The sequence below is a fragment of the Sorex fumeus genome, unplaced genomic scaffold (assembly GCF_029834395.1).
Source record: "Sorex fumeus unplaced genomic scaffold, SorFum_2.1 ptg000011l, whole genome shotgun sequence".
NCBI lineage: Eukaryota > Metazoa > Chordata > Mammalia > Eulipotyphla > Soricidae > Sorex > Sorex fumeus.
In genome coordinates, this window is record NW_026606068.1 from 6,967,609 (window position 1) to 6,987,800 (window position 20,192).

General features: G+C 53.7%; 2 protein-coding genes and 1 pseudogene across 2 annotated transcripts; 2 read left to right on the forward strand and 1 right to left on the reverse strand.

Annotated features, from left to right (window-relative positions):
* The first annotated feature begins 256 nt into the window (after nt 1–256).
* On the forward strand, nt 257–1,735 carry LOC130020294 (ubiquitin carboxyl-terminal hydrolase 17-like protein 6). The gene has a single exon (XM_056110891.1). It carries the CDS (start codon nt 257–259, stop codon nt 1,733–1,735), a length of 1,479 nt encoding a protein of 492 aa, XP_055966866.1.
* A 3,381-nt stretch (nt 1,736–5,116) lies between these two features.
* LOC130020295 (transcription initiation factor TFIID subunit 13-like) lies at nt 5,117–5,491 on the forward strand. The gene has a single exon (XM_056110892.1). It carries the CDS (start codon nt 5,117–5,119, stop codon nt 5,489–5,491), a length of 375 nt encoding a protein of 124 aa, XP_055966867.1.
* Nucleotides 5,492–7,672: 2,181 nt separating this feature from the next.
* LOC130020343 (SNW domain-containing protein 1-like) lies at nt 7,673–9,280 on the reverse strand (annotated as a pseudogene).
* Between the last annotated feature and the right edge of the window lie 10,912 nt (nt 9,281–20,192).

A 20,192-nucleotide genomic window follows, 5' to 3' on the forward strand; every position in this document is an offset into this window, starting at 1 on the left:
GGGTCATTTGATCACAGGGCGTGGTCACACACCCTACTCTCCCCTCAACCGGATTGGACAAGTTGCAGATTGGTGGGCAGAGCCTGTGCTGGGCGGGGCTGCATCTACGTATTTAGGGACTCGCCTGCCAGGGGGCTGAGCTTCTTTCCAGCGCTCTGCCAAGGGAAGTCATCGTTCCTACGAAGTCTTCATCGCCGAGTTCTGGAGATACGGAGGCCCCTTCTCTGCACTGGGCAGCTTCCATTCAAGCCAAGAGATGGCACAAGCCGCATCCTGGAGCAGCAAGAAGAACGCTGGGGTCTGCAGCGACGCACTCCTGACTGAGGCCACCCCACACTTGTGGCCCACGACTTCCCAGGTGGGTCTGGCTCTGCAGGGCCAGGGGCGGGCTGGCGCCAAGGCTCTCCCTCCCGAGAGGAAGACAGGACGTGCGGTGGGAGCCGGGCTGCGGAACGTCGGGAACAGCTGCTACGTGAACGCCGCCCTGCAGTGTCTGACCTACACTCCGGCCCTGGCCAGCTGGGCAGCGTCCGGACTTCATCGTGGCTCCCATGGCCAGCGGCCCTGCTGCAGGGCATGCGGGGTGCGGAAGCACATCAGCCGGGCCCTGCGGAGCCCTGGGGAGGTCCTCACACCGTGCCCATCGCTGCTGGCCGGATTCCACAGGCAGCGGCAGGAAGATGCGCATGAGTTCCTCATGTCCACGCTGGACGCCATGCAGCAAGGCTGCCCACAGGGCGGCGGGAAGAGGCCAGCCGACATCCCGGGCATCTTTGGAGGCCGCTGGCGGTCCCAGGTGCAGTGTCTGCGCTGCCTGGCCATCTCCGACACCTTTGAGCCTTACCTGGACGTGGCGCTGGACGTGGGAGCGGCTCCGAGCGTGGCCCAAGCCCTGCGAGAGCTGGTGAAGCCCGAGCGACTGGAGGGGCCTGACGCCTACCTGTGCGGCAGCTGCGGCCAGAAGACGCCCGCCACCAAGACGCTGACCCTGCACGCGGCCTCGCCGGTCCTGATGCTGGTGCTGAAGAGGTTCTGCCAGGACGGCGGCGCCAAGCTGGCTGGCCATGTGAGCTACCCCGAGTGCCTAGACGTGGGCAGCTGCACGTCGGAGCCCCAGGAGGGGCGTCTCGTCTACCTGCTCTACGCTGTCCTGGTGCACACCGGCTGGACCTCTCACGGTGGCCACTACCTGTGCTACGTCAGAGCAGCAGACGGGCAGTGGTACCAGATGGACGACGCCAAGGTCAGTGCCTGCGACGTTTCCCGCGTCCTCAGCCAGCAGGCCTATGTCCTGTTCTACACGCAGAAGGCCGAGTGGGACAAAGGCGGCGGCCTCGGGGGCTGGGCCGGGCCGGAGGGGCCAGGCTGCGTGTCTTCAGCGATCCCCGGGGACCTGCCGGGCCACCCTGCCTGCGAACTCGAGCCCTCGGTGTTTGGGCACCCCGAGCTTGGTGAGGACTCTCCTAGCATCAGCCTGGACTGCTGGAGGCGGCTCCAGGAGCAGAGCCGACCCAAGCCGCCGCCCAACCTCAGGAAGACGGACGCCACCCTGCCCGCCAACGCCGTGGTCATCCACGGCTCCAGACACGGGCATGGGGCGCCCCGGGAGCAGCCTGCGCCCCCTAAAGCTGTCCCAGAAACGTGTGCCACGACCGCCAGGAGGAAGGGCAGGAAAGGCCAGAAAAGCCAGCGGGTCCTGCACAGCCTTCAGCTCCCACGGGGGCCCCGCCTCTGACAGCCCAGCAGTGCCACACCCAGCCTGGCCCCGAGTGTCTGCGCTCTGCTGCCTGTGGGACGTTTTTCCTGTGACCCAGACACGGCTGGACGCTTCCCCCTCCTTTGACTTTACCGGGACACCCAAACATAAGACCTGGGGTGGGGACCCAACTTCCAGCACTCAGAGCTGTTCTCCGGGGAAGCCTTGCAGGCTGCACCATCTTCCTGGTGATTTATAGCTGTATCCTCATTGTTTATTATTTTATGCATTTGATTTATAACTTTTGTGTGATCCTAGACATTTTAATAAAATGATTTTTATAAAAATGCACTGGCGTAATTCTTCTCTTTTCTTGGTTTGTTTTGTCATGTTGGGGCCACATCCAGCAATGCTCACTACTTCCTCCTGACTCTGTGCTCAGGGATCAATCCTTTATGATTGTATGGACTGTATGATTCACGGGAGTGAACTGGGGTGGAACGTGTGCAAAGTGAGTTCCTTTGGTTCCAGGATCAATTGCAAACAAATTCATGTAGCCAAGCCCACCATATCACCCTCCCCATTTGGCCAAATATCTGTAATGCAGATGTTCTGAAATATGGAATCTTAGATTTTCTGCACCATCTTGCTCCTTGAGCTGTACAAAAATGACCAACCTCACAGGCATTAACCCAAAGAAACACACCAGCTGTATACAAATTGTTTGTGACTTTATATATTGATTTATAACTTTTATATGATCCTAGACATTTTAAGGAAAATGACTTTTATAAAAATGTGCTGGCATAACTCTATTTTTGTTTGTTTTGTCATGTTTCGGGAAATACCCCGCAGAGCTCACAACTTCCTCCTGACTATGCTCAGGGATCTACTCCTCCGATCTCATGTAACCATGTTAATCAATCAGGGACTGTACTGGGGGCGGAGGGTATCGTGCAAAGTAAATTTTTTGTCCTCTGCACTGTATCTCACCAGTCTCAACTGAAACAAAAAATCAACAACAAAAAGACCAAGCTTCACACGATGGCACTAGATGCTTCTAAATTAATCCTATTTAGCCTAGAATTTCTCACAATTATGTGGTGAAAGATGGAATCTAGGTTTTCCCGGGCCAGCAAGTTCCTTGGGCCCCACTAAAACACTGATTTCACACATTTGCCAAAAGAAACACACCCAGTAGTAGAACGGACTGGCCAGTTCTGGTGTTACCTGACCTGCTTCCTAAGAGGTCTTGAGGGTAGCAAAATCAGGGCATCATGGCAGCTTGCGGGAAAGTTTCCCTTTTCTGAGAACCACCTCCACGTGGCCAGTTTCAGAGCCGACTTGGGAGTGTGAAGCTTCCAGGAGGTATGGTGAGAAGTCACCGCACTCCCTTTTGCTCTTTGTGGGCAGACGGGAGGAGTGTGTGCAGATGTGGACATAGGTGCCAACCTGCTACCGGGGGAGAGGGGGGGGGCAATATGGAGCACAGTCAGTTTTGCAAGGCTGTCACTCCCTGCCACACCACATAAATGGCTCTTGTATTGGGTTTGAGTTGTGGCACACCTTGGGGCGCTCAGGATTTACTCCTGGCTCTGCACCAAGGGATCCCACTAGCCGGAGCTCAGGGAACCCTGTGGATTGCTGAGGCTCAAACCCAGGTCAGCAGCATGCAAAGCCAGCACCTTCCACACATTAATATCGAGCCCCACACCACACAAGTTTACAGGAGCACAACAGTTTTTGAAACAGCAAATACCTCCTAAATCTGTTGGTATTGAGCTTGGAGAAGAAGATAGAATGGTTGGACTGAGAAACCAGAAATGCTGAAAGAGCTCATGTGGGTCTGTCGTACCTGCCCGGAGGGAGGAGTGTGGGAAGATGGTGGGAAGTACACAGACTGGGAGGGGGAGGTGGCGCCATTTAAGGTCTAAGCTGTGACATCCTGCAAGTCCGCAGGTCTGGATAATTTTGCAAATAACCAGAGGTCTCTGGCCATTGCTTTTGGTAAACCTTGGGGTCCAGGTAACCTCTGATTAGAATTGGGAACAGGGTGAGCTGTTTTCCTTCTCTCTCTCTCTCTCTCTCTCTCTTCCTCTTTCTCCCTCTTTCTCTTCCTCCCTTCCTCTCATTCACTATCTATTCCTCTCTCTCATCCTCTTACTCTACCTCTCTCTTCCTCTGCCCCATAGGATGACCTGGAGAAATATAGACTAATCAAGTCAGCTCCAAGCTCCGACTTCATGACACACCCTTTCCACAGGCAGCCGTCAGGCTGCACCTGAGCCCACTTGTCCTTGGTGGTGTGGGAGTTGATCGCCGCTACCTGATTTCTCACTTGATCATTTGATCACTTGACATCCCATTACTCTTCGATTTGCTCCAGCGGGTACCAGTGATGTTTCCATTTGTCCCTATCACATGCTAGTGTAGCCCAGTGGTGTCTGCTCATTCTAGGAACACAAAGAGCCTCAAACTGATGGTTCAGGGTCTTGAACAAGAAGTCTGACCATCTCGTAGGTGGGTGGCTACGCAGTCTTTTGAAGTCCCGTGGAATCCAGTTGGTAACGGCTCTAGTCCAGCGGTCATCTCCAAATCTCATTATGTGTCCAACCCATCTGATTTTCGATGACTTGGCAAACAAGACAGCTACCCTGATTCTTGATCATCGACGGAGATGTCACGTGAAGGGTCCTCACGTGTCCTAGAAATGAGCCCAAGGAATGAGGCAGAGCAGGGCGGGCTCTAGGTGGTCAGATGAGGAAAGAAAGAGCTGAGGGACCCTCACGTCTCTTCTGGGTCACCCACCTGTCTCCCCCTGCCTCACTGCAGAAAGGGGAGTCACAGAGGAATACAGGATTGTTTAGGACCATCCTGAGGGTGAGATTAACAGGCCATGGGCATGCAAGGCTCTCCCAGGACACAGCAGGAATCGACTTTTTTCTTTCGCTGGAGGCACAGACAGGATGTGGACACCAAGCTGGCCCTACCCTAGCACTACGTGGTGACCCAGCCAGGTCCTGTCACTCCCTGTCTGGTACCCACCCTCCAGGCTTGCATAAAAGCTCTTTCCCATCCAGAACTGGAAGAGCATCCCTCTTGGAGAGTCCCTTTGAGCGTGTCCCTCTGAGAATGTTCCTCTGAGCACGTCAGTCTGAGAGCAGGAAGAGCGTCCAAGTGAGGCCTGGAGGTTGCAGCATCTTTCTGGAAGCCAAGACTCAGGGGCTCTGCCCTGGCCCTTTCCCCCAGCTCCTGTCCCCAGGGAAGAAGAGAGCTAGAAGCATCTTCCTGAGTGTACCAGAGCACTGCCAGGTACCGCCCAAAAAACAACCAAAAAGATCTTCTCCAGGAAGCGAGAGGGAGGAAGGAGGGGAAGCAGCAGGAGTGAGGCCCTGACACCCGGGTGGGTGGGCAGCTGCTATGGCCCAGCAGGAGGAAACCCTCACTCTGGGGGAAGAAAACCAAGAAACTGGACGAGGTGGTGCAGGTGGGCAGGCTCGCAGAAAGGGACTGTTTTCCAAAGAATTACGATGCCTGATGTACGCGTTTGGGGATGACCAGAATCCTTATACAGAATCAGTGGAAATTCTCGAAGACATCGTCGTAGAATTCATCACGGAAATGACGCACAGAGCAATGTCCATCGGCGTGCAAGGCCGCGTCCAAGTGGAAGATATTGTCTTCTTGGTTCGCAAGGACCCGAGGAAGTTTGCTAGGGTGAAAGACTTGCTTATTGCGAATGAAGAAGTAAAATGTGCTAGAAAAGCCTTTGATGAAGCAAGCTATGCATGGTGACACCTTGTCCTGTCAGATGCTGCATTATCTCTGGGGAAGCCACAGCTCACTGCATTCTCCGTAGGAAGTTCTTGGTATCGAGTCACAGAAATGAAATTTGAAAGGGAAGCATTTCACCAAACCTTGAATCTTCTGTATTTAGACACATGCACTTGACTTGCTTGGCAGTTTTAGCAATGTGTAAATTAAAATATATTTTTAAATTTTTCATTAAATCTTTCAAAGAATTGAAAGAGCTATACTTGGAGTATCACGTTTCACTCAAATGAAAGAAAGAATCCGGAGTTCCGACCTCCATCGACGATCAAGAATCAGGGACCCTGTCTCGTTTGCCAAGGTGTCAAAAATCAGATGGGCTGGTCACATAATTAGATTTAGAGACGACCGCTGGACTAGAACTGTTACCGACTGGATGCCACAGGATGTCAAAAGACCGCATGGCCGCCCACCTACCAGATGGTCAGACTTCTTCATCAAGATCATGAACGATCGGTTTGAGGCTCTTCGTGTTCCTAGAATGAGCAGATGCTATTGGGCTACACTAGCACGTGACTGGGACAGGTGGAGACATTCCTGGCGCCCACTCGAGCAAATCGACGATTAACAGGAAGTCAAGTGATCAAGTGATCATTAAATCACCATGACAGTTACAAAGCTTTCATGATTAAGAAAGTTTTGTAATTGTACCTCATGGTGAACCAATAAAAAGGGGGTAAAAAATAAAACAAAATAAAAGAAAGAGAGAAGAAAGGAAGGACGGAAGGAAAGAAAGAAAGAAAGAAAAAAAGAAAGAAAGAAAGAAAGAAAGAAAGAAAGAAAGAAAAAGAAAGAAAGCCTTGCATGCAGGTGACTGTGCATAACCTCATGCCTCACTTTGCACTAGATATTCTCAGATTCTCCCTGTGACTCCCCCCTTTCTGAGGGGCCCACCATCCTCTGGCTGCAGCTGGGGATGTCTGCATCTTTGTAGTGCCTCAGTTTCTCCTCTCTGAAGAGCTAAAAGTGTGTATGTCAAGGAAATGTGGTCTCGGGGCTAGGAAATCTGAGTTTTATTACTACCCAGCAGGACATTACCAGGCGGGGAGGCCAGTCTGGGTTCTCTCCTGGCTCTCATCCCTCCCTAACCCCAGCTCCCCGCTGGAGGCCGTCCCACACCAGGGACTGTGGCCGTGTGTCCAGCACTTCACGTGCCCTGGAAGGTGACACTGTCCCAGCCCCTCCCCAGGCAGGCAGATGCCGAGGAGATGGCAAGGGGCTGGGACAGGCACCAGGACCCCGACTCTGATGCCAGGGCCCAAAGGGGACGCTCAGGCGCAGGTCTGGCTCTCCTCGATCCTGCACACTCACTGGCCACGACGCTAAGGGGCTGGGCTGGGCCCACAGCCTCCTTCATGCAGACCGTCAGCTTCTCGGCTTTCCTCCCCACCAACCCTGACCCTCTGATAAACTCAGGGACAGCGTTGTCTCTGCCCCCGGGCATCTGAATTTGAGTTTTTCTTTTTCAAATATGCAAACATTTATCCACTTTCTAGTGCCAGTGACACAGGACGCAAGTTCCAGCCCCTGCATCTCCTCAGCTGCTGCTGTTTCCTTTGCTGCCATGGGCTCAGGTGGGGAGCAAGGAGCACCCTGAGACCCGGAAATCCAGCAGCACAGAGGGAGGGATCGGGAGGGATCCAGAATAGGCGCCACATCTGAGTGGGGTCCCAAATGTTCTGAGGGCAGGTGGGGGTATGAACAGAGGGAACAAGTCCCAGGCGGGTCATGGGACAGTTCTGTCTCTGGCTAGAGCTGAGACTCACCACCCCCATGGCTGGAGCCTCCCTATCACCAAAACACACACACACACACACACACACACACACACACACACACACACACACGCACGAGATGGATTAAACAGAGAAACCTTTATTCGTAATTGAAAACGCACTAAACCAGTAGGAAAGGGGATTATAAACAAGCCACATTCCCTCGCCATGCCATGTCGCAGGGCCGTGTGGTAGGGGACCCCCATGGCAGTAGAGTTTGCCACCTCTTTTTCCTCAAAATAAAAAGGAACCCTGGATTCTGACTCTCCATATTTGGTTTTTATTCTGGTTGCTCCCAGATCAAGTGTTGCCATAAGGGACCTGCATCCCTTCACTGAGTCACACAGTTCATCCCCCCAGAGAGGCGCCTCTATTGCCTTCTTCTCTTCCTGACTTCATGCTCATGTTCCTCACTCAGGACAGCTGCTATTTGAAGATCTTTTTGAGCCACCATGCTGTTTGGCTTCTTTCAGAAATTTGTCCAAGCCAAAAGGATCCTCTTTGAAATGAACTGGTCCCTCTTGGCCTCGCTGCCTACAATCTGAACCAGAAAACTCCTTATCGGGAACAGATCTGTGGGTCTTTCTTCTGGCTTCGAGGTCACCACCATCCGTGTCCTTGTCCGAATTTTTGCTGGGCCTCTAAATGCTGGGGGCCGTACCTTTGCCACTTCTCCATGCTTGGCCGTAAACGTTGTATAGTTCATCTTCTCCTGCTGCAAAGCCGCTGTCCATCCCCTCGGTTTGGTTGAAGAGCCTCTGGTCATACTGAACACCACAGTAAGGCCGAGGGTTGGCCACACTGAGAGCAGTCACTTCACTGAAATCTCGGTTTTCATGAAGTTTAGGCCTTTTCCTGAGCACTGCCCTGGAAAGATTGCGGTCATGCCGTCTCTCTTTCTGCCTATCCTGCCGGATCTCATCCCTCTCGCGTGCCTCTCTGTCCTCCTTCTCAACGTGGGATTTGAGGCCAGCTCTCCTCGCCCTGGCTCTCTGGGCCATTTCTCTGAGCATCTCCTCACGTTTCTCCTTTTCTCTCTGAGCCATCTTTCTCTCTACCCGAGCACGCATTTCCACAGCTCCACGAGCCTTCCGGTCGGCGATGTACAGCGCTTCTGCCAGCCGGGAAAAGTTCTCACTGATGCGCACGGTCTGCACTCCCCTTCCATCGGCAGCCAGGCGCTTGTCTAAGGGAACTGTGTAACCCCTCGCGTTCTTCCACTTGGAGATACAAGGAGGAATCTTCCATGCTTGTTGCTCCTTCACAGTCATCTTCCGGCTGGGGGAATGCATGACGGGTGCAGGAGGAGAAGGTGGTCCCTGAGGAATTTTCTTATTAATTTTGAATCTCGGAGGTTCCATGGGATCTTTCTGTATTTGCACCACTGGATAACCCTCTGTTTGGCTCCTGGGTTGAAAGCTGCTCCTTGCTGAGCTGAAGTGTATTGGATATACTGAGCAGGAACCCGCTTGTCAGCCTCTCGGGGAGGCATGGCGGCAGCCAGCTTCTGAGACACAGACCTCTCGAAGGCCCATCTGGTGTTTTCTGTTACCTCTCGAATGGCTTCTTCATTGGGTCTCTGGAGGTCTGGGTCATCTGCCTTCGAGGCTTCTTTGGGCACTAGGTCATGGTACTTGCTGTAAATGACCTTGTCTTTGGGCTGTCCTTGTCGAGCAATTGCATCATACTTGATTTTTCCTTCAGTGTCCACCTGAATGGACAGTGCATTTGACATTTTTTCCTTCGGTCCCATAGCCAGTGGATACTGGGCCACGTGGATCTCTGGAAAACCACCTCCATCTCCAAACTCCTCTAATAAGGGAGGTATCCAACCTTTCCTGTACCCATATGCCGGAGGCTCTCCTCGGTAGAAAATAGGTGAGGTCTGTGGGGTCCTCTGGTACCTTGCCTTTTTCTTATTCTCAGGCTGGTCCTGAGCTAGCTGAGTTGGGGTAGGTAAAAGGCTGCTGAGCGCCATCTTCTCTGACTTCTCCCAGTGCAAGCGAGCTCTTCTGGGTCTCTCTGGATTCTCCTGAGCTCCCAAGCTTTCTGAGTCTCGTTTTCCTCCTGGTCACTGTCCCCATTCAGTGATGAGAGCGTCCAGGATGGCCGGGCCACTCTGCTTCTGCTGCAGATGCTCTCAGAGGGATGTGCTCAGGCAGAAGCTCTCAGAGGGATGCTCTTCCACTTGTGGTAGGGGAAGTGCTTTTATGCAAGCCTGGAGGGTGGGTGCCAGACAGGGTGTGGCAGGACCTGGCTGGGTCACTAGGTTAGGCTAGGGAGGGGCCAGCCTGGTGTCCACACCCTGCCTGTGCCTCCAGGGAATGAAAAAGAGCAATTTCTGCCCTGTGTCTGGGGAGAGCCTTGCAGGCCCATGGCCTGTTAAACTCATGCCTCAGTACAGTCCTGAACAATCCCAGACTCCTCTGCAGCTCCCCCTTTCTGCAGGGATGTGAGTGGGGGAGAGGTGGGTGACCCAGAGGAGACCTGAAGGGACCCTCAGCTCTTTCTTGGGCCTTTGCTGACAGAGCCCTTGGGTGGGGACCCCTGGTGCTCTCTGTGCCTCGACTCTGTCTGAGCCTCTGTGTGAGCAGTGGCGCCCACGGGCTGGGCACAGCGACTTTGCACTCAGCAGTGGACCCTTCCCTCCGCTGAGCAAGTGGGTGGGTGGAGGCCCAGTGGGCTGTTGGCCTTGCACCTGGCACTGAGACCAGCTCAGTTCTGGGCACTGTGACGGACTGAGCCCCAGGCGCCTCGGGCTCAAGCCCAGTGTCAGTGCCGGATGCCCGGGTGTCTGGATCCCGGTGACCCCAAGCCAGGCCTGGCCACAGTGAGCGGGACTTCTGGGTTCAGTGCCCGGAAGGTCCCAAACTCCCAGTTCCCAGAAGGGCCAGATGGCGTCAGAGCCGCTCTACTTTTGGTCACTCCCCAACGCATCCTGAGGACCCGCCAGCCACTAGGAGCCCCCTTGCTCTCTGCATCCAAGTAAGATGCAGACAGGTCAGGGCAGGAGCAGACCAGACCTGGGCGCCTGGACGCGAGGCCCCAGGACCAGACTCAGATGCCAGGCCCCAGAGGAGACTCTCAGGTGTAGTCCTAGCTCTCCACATGCCTATGTGCTCGCCGAGGACGGTGAGGGACACCCAGATGGGTGCAGGGCCGAATCCTCCTCTTCCTCTGGCCTTCCGGTTGGTTTGCTCCCTGCAGAGGCTCTTCCCTCCGACTGGCCTCCCGTGACAGTGCTCCCCCTCTTGTGTGGGGACTTCACTGCCATGTGCTTCAGCGTCACCTGGCCCGCGGTTTCCCCAGAGCAGATTAGAGGAGCCTGAGAGGATGAGTTCCTAGGCACAGACCGAGGGGTCAGTGGGCACACAGAGGGTCAGCTGGGCCCTGGTTTCTCTGGAGAAACGGTGGCTGGAACCTGCCGGAGAGACAGTCAGCAGACACGACAGTCAGCAGACGCGAGAGGCACAGGCAGGCTCGAACTGCCCCACTCCCCTCAGTCTTTCTGGTCAATCTAGCTGCACTGTCGAGTGGAGAAAAAAAGAAAAACTGAAAACAGTTTCTGGCGCATATGCTGCCTGAGCCCAGGTGCTGCCTGCGTCCACGTGGCCGAGCACATGTGTGGCCCACATCTTCCCTCTTGAGATGGGGACTTTTATGTTTTCCCGTCTAATACTGTGGGGTGTGTAGAGGCTCTCTTTGCCCTGGGAGATGCCCTGGTTCTCTCTTGAGCGTGTTACCTACTTTCCACTCTCTCCCACTTTCTCTACCCCCTTCACTTCAAAACCTCCAAATAAAATCTGTGATTTCACTGCTCGTCTACTCAAGATGGGATGATGCAGTGAAGAAATCCAATCCACGAGGAAGGAGGTAATCTGTGGGAAATCTGCTGCGGAGATATGCTCCCTTGGAAATCCCTAGTGGGGTTGGGGAGAATGTGATAACCTCTGTGTGAATGTGTGTGTGCATGAGCACCCTGATAGGTCCTCCTATCAGGCATGATTTTGTGGTCGTGTCTAATGCTGGGGTGTGTATAAGGCTCTCTCCGTCCGCCCTTGGGAAGCCTGCAGTCTCTCTTGAGCACGTTACTCTCTCTCTCTAACTCTCTCTCTCTTTCTTTCTCACACACACAGACACACACACACACAATCTCCTCTCCCCTTCCACACCTTCAAAGATCCTTTTAATAAATAAATAAATATCACTTGATCACTTGACTTCCCGTTAATCATCGATTTGCTCGAGACGTTGCCCAGTAACGTCTCCATTCATCCCTATCGCTTGCTAGTGTAGCCCAATGGCGTCTGTTCATTCTAGGAACACAAAGAGCCTCAAACCTTTCGTTCAGGGTCTTGACGAAGAAGCCTGACCATCTGGTAAGGGGGCGACCACGCGGTCTTTACACAGTGGAATCCAGTCGGTAACGGTTCTAGTCCAGCAGTCGTCTTCAAATCTCATTACGTGTCCAGCCCATCTGATTTTTGACGCCTTGGCAAATGAGACAGCGTCCCTGATTCTTGATCATCGATGGAGGTCGGAACTCCGGATTCTTTCTCTCATTTGAGTGAAACGTGATACTCCAAGCATAGCTCTTTCAATTCCTCTTTGGGAGACCCGAATAGCATTCTCATCCTGTTTTCATAGGGCCCAGGTCTCTGAGGCATATGTTAACGCAGGAAGAACAGTGGAATCAAAGAGATGTGCTCGGAGCTGGAGGTTCTTCGTCCTCTTAGCTATTTCTTCGACGTTCTTGAAGGCGTTCCAAGCTGCTCTCTTTCTCCTGCACAACTCAGGTGTCAGGTCATTTGTCATGTTGACTTTTTGACCTAGGTAGACATAGCTGTTGCATTCGGAGATGGTCGTTCCATTGAGAGCGAATGGGGCGTCAGGAACAAGGCTGTTTCTCATAAACATTGTCTTCGTAAGATTCAGCTGTAGTCCTACCTTTCCACACTCACGGTCGAAGTCGGCCAGCATTTGAGCTGCTTGGCTAATGTTTGGTGTTATTAGAACGATGTCATCAGCAAAGCGGAGGTGGTGTAGTTGCCAACCATCTATCTTCACTCCCATTCCTTCCCATTCCAGTCGTCGCATGATGTTCTCGAGGGTGGCACTGAAGAGTTTCGGTGAAATGGTATCACCCTGCCGAACCCCTCTCTTGACATCGATGATCACGTCTTTGTAGAATGGTGAGATTCTGGTAGTGAATCTGTAATACAGCTCACGGAGGATCCTGATGTATTGAGTTTGAATGCTGTGATTGGCCAGGGCTTCAATGACCGCTTCTGTCTCAACAGAATCAAAGGCCTTCTTTAAATCAATGAAAGTTAGACAGAGCGGCATCTTGAACTCCCGAGAAAAGTCAATAAGCATGGTTATCGTGTGGATATGGTCGATGGTGCTGAATCCTTTTCGGAACCCTGCTTTCTTGCCTGGTTGTCCTTAATCTAGTGTTCTGCCAATCCGATTCAGGATGACTCGAGTGAACAGCTTGTAGATGACAGACAATAGGCAGATCGGGCGATAGTTGCCAATGTCGAACAATGGGAACACCTACAAGGGCAATTAGAGTCTGCCCCAAAAGCCTCTATCCCTCTCAGAGAGCCTGGCAAGCTACCAAGAGTATTCCGCCCACATGGCAGAGACTGGCAAGCTATCGGTTGTGTATTTGATATGCCAAAACCAGTAATTACAACGGGTCTCGTTTAATAAATATAAATAAATAAAATGGTGTGTGGAGTCTCGGCCCTGTGGCCCTTGGAAGCCCCTCACTGCACTCTAACTATTCTTGACTTGTCTTTAGCCACTTTACAACAAAGCTAGTACCTGAGATTCAGGTGCCTGATGCTACACCAGGGGGCCCAGGAAGGTTCCAGAATCCATCGTGTTTCCACATTTCACAAGTTGAGTGTCGTGCATGACATGATTCGAACGTGTGAGTCGAATCCTGGCCATTGGAGATGGTCCAGGCGGCGGCAGCACGGCCCAGCATTGGAAGCCGTACACTCAGCCCTGGCAGTGACAGCTCTCCCTGGGGTGCTGAGCCCTGCTCGGGCTGTCCCCCGAACGCTGACTCCTCCTGCAAGGGGATATGCATGTTCAGAGGGGCAGCGGCGTGCCCTTCTCAGGCACTGTCTCCCGCCGCGACGTTTATAAATGGGTGTTTGGGCTTTTCCCTTCTCACGGAGCTGTCGAGAGGGCAGCTTACCTGCAGGCGGTGTCAGGGACACACAGGTCCCCTGCACGTCCGCACCTGTCACCCCACTGCTTGGTGAGAGCAGCACCCCCAAAACTCCTGAGCTTTCACCAAACCTGTCTCTGGAGCCAGAGCTCTCGCTACCATGCCCAGCTCCCCCCGTGATTGTTGGGTCATTGTTCCCAGGTCTAGAGAGTTCGCAAGAAGGGCTGAGGAGGGACTGGAGCAATAGTACAATGGGTAGGGTGATCCCTTGGATGCGGCCGACCCAGTTTTGACTCCCAGCATCCCATATGGTCCCCTGAGCACCGCCAGGAGTAACTCCTGAGTGCAGAGCCAGGAGTAAGCCCTGTGCATCACCAGGTGTGACCCAAAAAAGGCAAAAAAAATGGGTTGGGGAGAAGGGGAGAGGGGTCAGAGCTGCATCTCCACCCCACCCCCCCCCGCCCACTCTTCCCAGCGGGCGGGACAGGAGAGGTCCAGCTCAGGGGCCCAGAAGGAAGCACAGCTGGAAACTAGCTGGGAGAATGCAGGAGAGGGGCGAGGATCTATCCCAGGTCCTGTGCAGGTGCCGAATATCCGACCACCAGGGAGAGGTCCTATGCAGGGGCCAAACAATTGACCCTCAGGGAGGGTCCTGTGCAGGGGGTGCCTGAATATCCAACCCCCAGTGCACCAGCTGCAAACAGGACTGACGCCCCAGGCAGCCTCGGCATCAGGGTCTAAGGGAGGCAACGTCCTGAGCCCGCACGGAAGCAGCCACAGGAGCACGCGGTCCCTCGCTCACGTGCCACAGGGCTGGGGGGATGCAGACAGCATCACCAGGGACAGAGTGCCACTCCACTCACGGCGGGGAACTGCACCCTGAGCCATGGACGCAGGGACCAAGGTTCCGAGAGACCCGGAGGCTCTGGGTCCACACTAGGGAGTGATGACCAGGAGAGTGTGTGGCACACGCACAGGACATGCATGCAGGCACACACGCACACGCTTATGCACACACATGGGGTCCACGGCGTGGGGAGTGTGGGGCCCGCCAGAAGCCGGTCTCTCCCTCACCCTGCAGTGCTACCCCTGCGCCTGTCACTGCAGCTTCTCCCTGCAGCAGAGCTCAGATGATGGGGCAGGGAGGGCGTCCTGGTCAATTTCCTCTCTCCCCACCCCACTCTCCCCTCATCTCCTCAACCCCACATCTCCCTGTCCCCTGTCCCCCACCCCTGTCTCCCCACCCCCCGCTTCCCTACCACCACCTCTCTCCCCCAACACCACTCCACATCTCCCCATGCCCTGTGTCCCCCTGCCAGCTGCTTGGCCCAGCTTCCTCTGGACTGTCAGATGGGCACCCGCAGCAGGAACTGCATCTGCCCTGTTCACTTCCGCAGGGGCTCCTAGTAGGGCCCATTGGCAGGAACCAAACAAGGGAGTCGCCTTTGGAGGGACCCTCAGACCCACGTATTGGGGACCAGAGGTCAATACTTCTGCCTCTGGAGAGTGCCACCCCCAACACACACACAGACACACACACACACACAGGGCGTGTGGTCAGACAGGCTCCGGGTTCCTTTCCAGCACAACCCAGGAAGCCCCAGATTCGCTGTTTTCACGGGGAGACAATCGCCACTGATACAGCGGCACTGCTTCTGCTGGGTCGGGCTGGGCCGGAGGGACTCCTCGGAGAAGTCGGGCTTAATCTCTCGGACTCGAGTTTCACGCCGGGAGGATTAAGTCAAGTCTGGATGCTGATCCCACAAATTAACTCAAGATTTCTCAGCAAGATAGGCTGAGAAAGAAATTGTGTCAGCTTTTCCTCGGGCCCTGGCAGGAGGGAGAATCTGTGCGTCTCGTGAAGGGGAGTTTGCTCAGGAGCCTCGGGAAGAGGAGTCGTTGCATCCTTCAGTCAAGGAAGCAATCGGGTAGGGATCATGGGGAGCTGGGCACCCCCAGACCCGCTGGCACTGCCAAGGAGAAGTGTTGTCTAAGATGGCCCCTGGTGGCATCAGCCCCCATCACGGGCTGGAGAGACGGGCACACGGCCAGCTTCAATTTAATCCCCAGCACCACATAGGGTCCTCCCAGTACCACCGAGCCCTCCCCTTGAGCACAAAGCCAGGAGTAAGGCCTAAGCACAGCCAGATGTGTCCCCCAAAACCCCTCAAAATAAGAGTCTAATGATTGGACAGGGTGTGTCCCAAAAAAGTGATTTATAGTACCTTCTCTCACTCCAATCTTTGGCCAGTGCTCCCCGGTAGCCAAATTTATCCTGGGAGCAGAGGGGGTGGCGCTCCAAGTTTGGGAAGGCCAGCGGCTGTCAGCTCAGGGCTGGGGAGGGAGGGGACCAAGGGTGTGCACACCAGTGGGCAGCGGGAGAGAGAATATTGGCAGTGCACTTTTGTGGAGACATCTAAACGCAGTGAAGACTTTTACGGAGCCCGGAACTGCTGCGTTATTTACAAAAGACAGGTCTGCAAACCTCAGCACCTCAGCTGCGAGACTCCTCAGGAAGGGTCCAGAAAAGGTGCCCAGACACACACAGCCTGCTCTACTCCTGACCAAAAAAAAAAAAAACATTTCCAAGAGGTGCATGTGTCCACTGCAATAGCACACTTAGCTCAAAAAGAAAATTCACTAGGAATGTCATCAGCTCCTGTAACAGGAAAACTTTAAAAAAAAAAAAAAACACGATCTATCACCCAGACGTACACAATTTACACTTCGACATTCCGAAGGCTTATTCCCCACGACTAGCCGCACCCCTGGGAGCAATCAGCCAAGCTGCCACCACGGTGACAGATATCCAGCAGCTCGCCCTCTCGTTCTGCCGGCTGGGCTTAACTGGGCGCGGCATCCTATTCTTCACAAGCTCCCTATGGAAGGTGCCTCTCCGACTGCTCGTCCATCCCTGAAAGCTCCACTTCAGACAGTGTCAAACTCTCCTTGGACCTGTCCTAGCCCCCGACTGCCTGCGTGTGGACACACACGGTCAGCATACATGCACACGTGTCCAGGGTGTAAGGAACAGCTGGGCGGCGGCTCAGTGAACCCCCTTCTTTGCTCAGGATGGGTCACACGGGCCCAAAGGTGCTCACACTCTGGGAGCTGGAATACACCTCCGGGACGGCCCCGTTGCTCTGCAGCTAGCTGGGTCGCAATCCTCAACCTTCACCCCTCCACCAGCCTGACTCTTGAGATGGACATCTGCATTCGAAGAGGTGGGTGGCATCCAAAGAATCCCCCGGATGCTTCCAGAAACCAGGCCTCAGGGCCCAGACACTCACCCAAGCATCCTGAGCCGGAAGTCAGTTGCACAGCCCAGCTAGGCCAAGGCGCCTGGGCACATACGAGCACAGGCACCCAGGAAGAACAGTTGCTTAAAGGGGTGTGTGTGCATGTGTGTACATGTGTGTGTGTGAGTGTGTGTGCGCACGTGTGTGTTTGTACTTCTCTGTTGGCTGAGACAAACTTCCAAGAAACTTAGACTTTGGGATCAAAAATCTTAGACAAAGTAAAAATAAAATAAGGCAAACTCAAAATCGAGTTACGTGTTGCTCCTTTTGTCTGAGTCATTTTTATGCAAATTCAAATGGCCTAAAAGAGCAGGATAAGCTTCGGAATAGAAGAAACACAAAGATTTCTATGACCCCTTATTAAGGTTTGTATAAAATCACATAATTAGGACAGCACAATAATGTGTACAGAAAAGGCAGCCAGGGACAGAATAGAATAAAATTTCCTCTAAATACACACACAGTCACAATAAGTAAATGAATTATTTGGAATCAATTGAATAGTCACATTAAAAAATATGAACATTGATTCTTTCTTCATTGCATGCATAAAATTTGTTGCAGATAGATTAGAGGTCTAAATGCAATAGGAATATTGATATAAATTCTAAAAAAGCAATATTGGAGAATGGCTTAATGCCATGGCGGAGGCAAAGCTTTTGAAAGAGGAAAAACACGCACAAACCATAAAGTAATTTTTAAAGATAATTTGTCTAGGATATAATTAAGAATTTCTATTCATCAAAACACTCCATTAGCAGAGGAATTGTGCAAACCACCAGCAGGAGAAGATGATTATATGGGACAAAGGACTCAGAACCAGGATAAAGAAATCTTTTACATCAGTAGGAAAAAGAAAATTCACTCCAGAATGGGCAAGAGACTGAGCAATTAGTTTGCAAAAGTTTATATCCAAAAAGCCAAGCACAGGGGCCAGAGCAACATTAGAGCAGGTAGGACACCTTGCAGGTAGGGTACCTTGCACGTGGCTGACCTGGGTTCCATCCCCAGGAACCCAAATGGTCCCCTGAGCACCACCAGGAGTGGTTCCTGAGTGCAGAGCCAGGAGTAACCCCTGAGCACTGCCCGATGATCCTGGCCCAATACCGACCAATACACATTCATTCTTGTAAATACAGGGTATGAATTTGTTGATGCAGATTTGTTCAAATAGAAATCAGAAGCATGATGAGTGCCAATAAAGGACCAACTCCTCCCAGGTGAAAATGAGCGGCGCAGATGCCCAGACACAGCCCTGGGAAGCGCCATCACCACCCATTGCAGAGTCCCAGACTGTCTCGGGCTCCTAACGCTGGTTGACGATAGCCACAGACATGAAGAAGGGTCATGTCATGGAGGGGCTTATGTGAGGCGGGGAGGAAAGAGACGGCCACTTTCTCCCCATCCGCCTCTGCCCCCCAGGACCCAGGGTTACTCGGTTCTTTTCTCGCCTCGCAAAAAAAGAATTTCAGGAGTAAACAAGCACTGAAGTGAAACAGATTTTATTTGAAGGGTTTCAGAAGAGGGGGAGGAAGAGAGAGAGAGAGAGAGAGAGAGAGAGAGACAAGAGAGAGCATGGGCTTCTCCAAAGGCGGAGAGAACCCTACACACACCCCAGCACTCGCATTAGATATAAAAGCATGAAAATCCACGTCTCAAGAGGGGAGATGCGGGTGACACATGTGCTCAGGTGCCACATGAGTTCGGCCACATGGGCACAAGCAGCACATGGGTTCGGGCGGCATATGCGTGCCCTTCCTTTGTTCAAGGTGATTTTTTTTTTATTTTTATTAGTGAAACACCGTGAGGTACAGTTGTAGACCTACAAATTTTTGTGCTTGGATTTCAGTTTTTCAACGATCGAGTACCCATCCCTCCACCCATGGATCCCAGTATCCCTCCCACCCCCCAGACCCCTCTCCCACCCTGCCTCTGTGGCAGGGCATTCCCTTTTGTTCTGTGTCTCCTTTTGGGTGCTGTGGTCTTCAAAAGCGGCATCGAGTGGCATCATGTTCGGTCTATAGTCTACTTTCAGCATGCTTCTCCCATCCTGGGAGGATCCTCCCAACATCAAGGTGATTTTTATAGGGTTTCTCCAACCCGCCCCCACCTGGGGCTTCTACCTAAGTCAAAGTCCGTTGCTAAGGAAGTTGCCAAGGCGGACTTTTGTTCCTGGCTGAGCTTCTCTGGGTCCTCATGCCAGGTGAGGGTCTTATCAGGCCTTAGTTCCTGTTTCCTGCAAGGTCGGCTTTTGCCACTTCAGGGCTACGACTTCCCCGGAGATTCACTGCCATTGCCTGAGAAGGGGCCCTCCCTATCTGCCTGCCTGCATCGAGGGGACAGTTTGTCGCCAAGGAAGTAGCAGCAGGTGTTACAACGGCAGGCATGCCCCTTCAGGGAGGTGTTCAGAGCAGCCCCCTTCCTAATAACACAGCGGGATGGCTGAGATGTGGCCTGCTCACAGGGTGGACCAGAGCCCAGAGGGACCAATGACTGGACATTGCCATGGACACGGCACCACTGACCCTCAGAAGGACAGCAGCGGTCAAGCCATGGGGCTGCGTGGGGGCCCCCGGAGGCGGCATTCCCATCTCACTGCTGCGCCAGCTGGGACAGGTGCGTTAGGCCGTCCATCTGGGGGGTGCTAGCACCCTCAGGACACAGTCCCCATGCCCACCTCCATTCTTGGGGTCCAAGGGCAGATGGACCTTCACTGCCTTCCCCCGGCCTGTGTACCAGCACCCTGAAGCAGACGGTGATGTCTGAGACTGCGGCGGACCTGGCCAACGAAGCATCACGGTTCAGAAACTTGGTCGTCGTGCGAACACCCCGCGCCCCTCTGCACACCTCCCACTGCAGCTCGGGGTCCGAGGGGGACGTAGCTGGCCAGGAGGATCCCCTCAGGACCAGCCAGGCAGCACCAGGGGCATCTTCCTGAAAGAAGTGGGAACCACTTCTGCTTTTGATGACACAGTGAAGGACCCCCACGTCTGCGGACCCCCGCAGAGCAATCTGACTCCGTGCTGAGGAGGCCCCGTCTGCACCCTAAAGCCCCCAGAGGGTGGTGGCCAGTTACCCTGCACCCCTTGGGATGAGCACACCGCCAGAAGCTCTTTGCTGCCCCCTGCTGGTCATAGCGGCTGCTCGCGATTCCAGGCCGGTGCCCAGTGCTGGGGGAGGTCCTTGACCCAGGCTCTCCCCACAATTTGCTTTATTGCAACATCCTCCAGACCTCAGTCGGATCCTAGAAGCCGCAACTTAAACCGCGCTCCCCCTGACTTCAAGGTCCATGCAAGTTCAGAGCTGATGTGTGGTGCCCAAGCTGCTGGGATCTGTCAGGCGGGTTCCCATCTGGGTCCCCCTGCCCCCTTCTCTTCTCTCTGCCCCCGCCTCACTGCCCCAGGTCC

Bases quoted from the DNA above. Each gene is read 5' to 3' on its own strand.
- LOC130020294 (XM_056110891.1), top strand. From the start codon at position 257: ATGGCACAAGCCGCATCCTGGAGCAGCAAGAAGAACGCTGGGGTCTGC.
- LOC130020295 (XM_056110892.1), top strand. From the start codon at position 5,117: ATGGCCCAGCAGGAGGAAACCCTCACTCTGGGGGAAGAAAACCAAGAA.